This window comes from Lolium rigidum, chromosome 7 (assembly GCF_022539505.1).
Source record: "Lolium rigidum isolate FL_2022 chromosome 7, APGP_CSIRO_Lrig_0.1, whole genome shotgun sequence".
In the NCBI taxonomy this organism is placed as follows: domain Eukaryota; kingdom Viridiplantae; phylum Streptophyta; class Magnoliopsida; order Poales; family Poaceae; genus Lolium; species Lolium rigidum.
This window is the reverse complement of record NC_061514.1, coordinates 329,492,186-329,496,320: the sequence shown is the minus strand read 5'-3', so window position 1 is coordinate 329,496,320 and position 4,135 is coordinate 329,492,186. Positions and strand designations below refer to the sequence as shown.

Here is a 4,135-nt window from a genome sequence, read left to right as displayed (position 1 = left end):
CGCCAGCCCCGACGAACCATCAAGACATCTTTGGGGCAGATACCACCGTAGTCCTCTGCAGGCATGCCGACGCCGCCACGGTGCCAGATAACAAATCCACCCCTGCGCGAGTTCACCATTCATGCATGTCACATATTCCCTGCTGGACTACGACAACGAGGCGATGTTGTCGACGTGGTAGATGAAACAACGCTCCACCAGCAAGCCCCTCCAAGCATCACTTGTTCCAAAACCATGCCCCAAGAGGGTGAACGACACTGAAAGTGTCACTAGGGTCCGATCCAACTGACCCAGATCTAGGGTTCCCCTAGAACATCTAGGCAGGATCCTGAAGATTTGCAAAAGGACACCTTCAACACGGCAACAAGGCCCGCATGCGCCACCATCATCGGCTCCAACCCCATCGAAGCCCAGCTCTCACAGGACAAAAGCTTCCAACCCACGCACTGCAGCCAAGGGGCCGAGCCGCGAGAGATCTGTTACACTCGGTGGCCACACCACGCCCAAGACCTTGCGTGGCGTCCCACGTCGGCTCATTCAGGCGAGGGGACGAGAGGAGGCCTCGACACCGCCGACGCCAGGCTTTGTCCAGGTGTGCCTGTCGAGGCGGAGGTGGGGGGGGGGGGGGGGGAGCGGGTTGGGCGAGCGTTTAACTGGCGTTGAATTGCAGAGTTTTCCACTCGCACACAGTTGTTGTGGGATAGGGCCAAAGCCCGAGAAACACTATTGCAGGAAAAATGCAGGAAAAATCTAGGTTGATTCGAGTCAGTTTTGGATGCTTTATCCCCAACGCTGGACTAATCGGAAGTTAAATTTGGATGCTTTATCCCTAGTGGGGGACATGGAGTGCTACGCAGGTGCACGTGTGCTAAATCTCGGGCTATAAATATGCATGCGATGCAGCCTTCTCTTGCACAAGCCGCAGCCAGATAGCAAGTGCAGGCAGCAATTAAACGAGTCGCAGGCACACAGCATACCTTGAGGTCTTGTAGCTAGCTCTCGTTCTGTAGCCATGGCATCTGCCTCTAGCATTTCTTTGATTGTGCTCGTGGCCTTGGCAGCCACGGCGGCGTCGGCGCAGCTTTCGCCGACGTTCTACGACACGTCCTGCCCCAGGGCCCTGGCCACCATCAAGAGCGGCGTGACTGCCGCCGTGGGCAGCAACCCCCGCATGGGCGCGTCGCTGCTCAGGCTGCACTTCCACGACTGCTTTGTTAACGTGAGCAAGCTTGAGTGTTGCTCTCGTTAATTAACGAACTTGCTTGAGTAAAAGCAGTCAGCCGGTGTCAACCAGTTTTGAACCGTGAAATTTTTCTGGCTGCAGGGCTGTGACGCGTCCATTCTACTGTCGGGCAACGAGCAGAACGCGATCCAGAACGCGGGCTCGCTGTTCGGCTTCGGCGTCATAGACAACATCAAGACCCAGGTCGAGGCTATCTGCAAGCAGACAGTCTCCTGCGCCGACATCCTCACCGTCGCCGCCCGTGACTCTGTCGTCGCCGTAAGTGACATCGTCATCTACCAGTTACATGATCAATTCGACCACAAGCTAGTAGTGCTGAAGTTATCGTTTTTACTTATTTGGATTTTGGAATCATGTGCGTGCAGCTCGGAGGGCCGTCATGGACGGTTCCTCTCGGCAGACGGGACTCCACGAGCGCAACCGGGGACACCAGGGACCTCCCGGGCCCTGACTCCAGCCTTTCAGATCTCCAGGCCGGGTTCCGGAAGAAGAACCTGGACACGGTGGACATGGTGGCGCTCTCCGGCGCGCACACCATCGGGCAGTCGCAGTGCCTCAACTTCCGGACGCGGATCTACGGCGGCGACACCAACATCAACGCCGCCTATGCGACCTCGCTAAAGGCCAACTGCCCGCAGTCCGGCGGCGACGGCAACCTGGCGGCGCTGGACGCGACCACCGCCAACGCGTTCGACAACGCCTACTACACCAACCTGCTGTCCCAGAAGGGGCTCCTGCACTCGGACCAAGTGCTGTTCAACAACGCCACCACCGACAACACCGTCAGGAACTTCGCCTCCAGCGCGGCGGCGTTCTCCAGCGCCTTCGCCACGGCCATGGTCAAGATGGGCAACATCCAGCCACTCACCGGGACGCAGGGCCAGATCAGGCTCAGCTGCTCCAAGGTGAACACGTGATCAACGTACCACCCGACTCGCCAGCACTATACGTGAATGAATAAGGCCACAGAAACGGGCGGCCAATACTTCCAGAGTACGAGCAGTTCAGCAGCAGAAAATTATATATGCATGCACCGATACATGTGTACTATCGAATCCTCTCATGCAAAGGCATGGAGGATTACTTCAAGATATAAAACTACCACTACCTTTATTCTACTAATCGTACGTTCGCACATAGCTTGACTAGCACAAAGCTACACTGCATCAAGGTGTGTCATGCAAAAGGAAAATTGAATTGCTAGATCTAGAACTAAAGATGAACCCTATCCCCTACTCTTAGCAGGGAGTTCAAAAAACGCCAGCAAAAGAAAAGAAAAAAGTAAAGTTGGTGGAGCAAGACAGAGGCCCACACATTTCGCGACATAAATACATACCTACCTACGCCCTCCCACATCGATTCTGAGTCCTAGACCGGCCATTTGATCGGTTCATTGAACGTTCAACATTGCTAGTTAGTCTCTTCGCACGCAATGTGGCCTTGCCACCGTCTCGGCCCATTTGTCCCCAAGGGAAGTGGGCGATGGCCCCTCAACCCACGAGAGATCCTTATCTAGTCGCCCACCTTCCGCTCCGAGAGCTCGTGATGAGTTGGTGATGTCAGCAGTAATGACGGAAGTCTCTCACGTGTGACTATGAGAGATAATAAAGGGATAGTGTTGCTGCATCAACTTGGATGCCTCTCGATGTTCTAGATCCCTGCAAGGACGGTGGCTCGGTAGCTCGGGCAACAACACCTCCACAACCCGCAACAGTGTTGGGTTCCAGTGGAGACTTTGCCTTCATAGTGACGGCGATTCATTTCACACTATTAAGCATATATGCACCTTCATTTGCCCTTTTTTTTACAAATTGCAATTTCTGGAGTTATTTGAAATTGGAGTATCCAAAGATATCCGGACGATCCAAGTTTTCACACAATGAGCATTCCTTCATGATATTTATCAAGACTTTGTAATTGTAGTCTAATCACTTAATATACCACACAATGTTATTAATGTGATTTTTATAATATTATAAATTTATGTTTGTTATTTTTATCTTCAATTAAATGAATATTACCTATTTAGTGGATTTAATTGAAATTTGAGAAAAAAGTATGTAAACGTAGATAGGTTGTTGGTTAGTGTTAATCTGAAAGTGTAAATTAGTGTTACTGTTAGTGTTAGTCTATTAATTTCGACAGTTAGGTTGTTAATAAAAATGGAAGTGTTAATTATAGTTAGTGGTATATGGCTATATACTAATTATATGCTTATAATTTGTGTTAGTGTTATATATTATTCCATATGCTAATGTTTCGTTGTTGTAGCTCTATTCCTGATGTTGGCTTCATGCTAGTTTATTTGCTCATGCTAGACTTGCCCTGTTTCTTGAAACTGGTGGTCTTGTTGACCATCAACACTTGGTGCTCTTTGTTGATCTCAATCTCAGCAGATTTCAGCATGGCGAAGAGTTCAGGTAACTCTTTGTTCATGTTCTGCATATTGTAGTTCATCACAAAGTTCTTGTAACTAGGTGGCGAGTGATTGAAGGACACGATTAATCCCCGATCTGTTAGGAATCACTATTCCCAAGTCACTGAGTTTCTTCGCATGCCCGGTCATGGCGAGCATTTGCTCACTAACGGAGCTGCCTTCTTCCATCATGCAACTGAAGAAGTGTTTCGATGCTTCATAGCATTCCACGGCCGCATGAGTTTCAAAGATAGTTTTCAACTCATTGACCAACTCATGTGGATCGTGGTGCTCAAAACGTTTTTGAAGATCGGCTTCCAGACTGCATAGGATGGCACACTGAACTTGAGAGTACCGAGTTTTCCGAGTCGCGTAAACATTCTTTACTTCATCGGTTTCAGTTTCTGCAGGAGGGTCACCTAGCGGTGCATCAAGCACATATTGCAGATTTCCGCCATTGAGGAAGATCCTCACAT

General features: G+C 50.2%; 1 protein-coding gene across 1 annotated transcript; it reads left to right on the top strand.

Moving 5' to 3' along the window:
* Positions 1 to 932: 932 nt before the first annotated feature.
* LOC124674750 (peroxidase-like) lies at positions 933 to 2,244 on the top strand. The gene is made up of 3 exons (XM_047210802.1): positions 933 to 1,219; positions 1,325 to 1,501; positions 1,609 to 2,244. The coding sequence occupies exons 1-3, from the start codon at positions 1,013 to 1,015 to the stop codon at positions 2,158 to 2,160; spliced, it is 936 nt and encodes a 311-aa protein (XP_047066758.1). The 5' UTR covers positions 933 to 1,012; the 3' UTR covers positions 2,161 to 2,244.
* The last annotated feature ends 1,891 nt before the right edge of the window (positions 2,245 to 4,135 follow it).

Coding starts and splice junctions, on each gene's coding strand:
- LOC124674750 (XM_047210802.1), top strand. CDS start 1,013: ATGGCATCTGCCTCTAGCATTTCTTTGATTGTGCTCGTGGCCTTGGCA. Junction 1,220..1,324: donor TCCACGACTGCTTTGTTAAC/GTGAGCAAGCTT, acceptor TTCTGGCTGCAG/GGCTGTGACGCGTCCATTCT. Junction 1,502..1,608: donor CCCGTGACTCTGTCGTCGCC/GTAAGTGACATC, acceptor ATGTGCGTGCAG/CTCGGAGGGCCGTCATGGAC.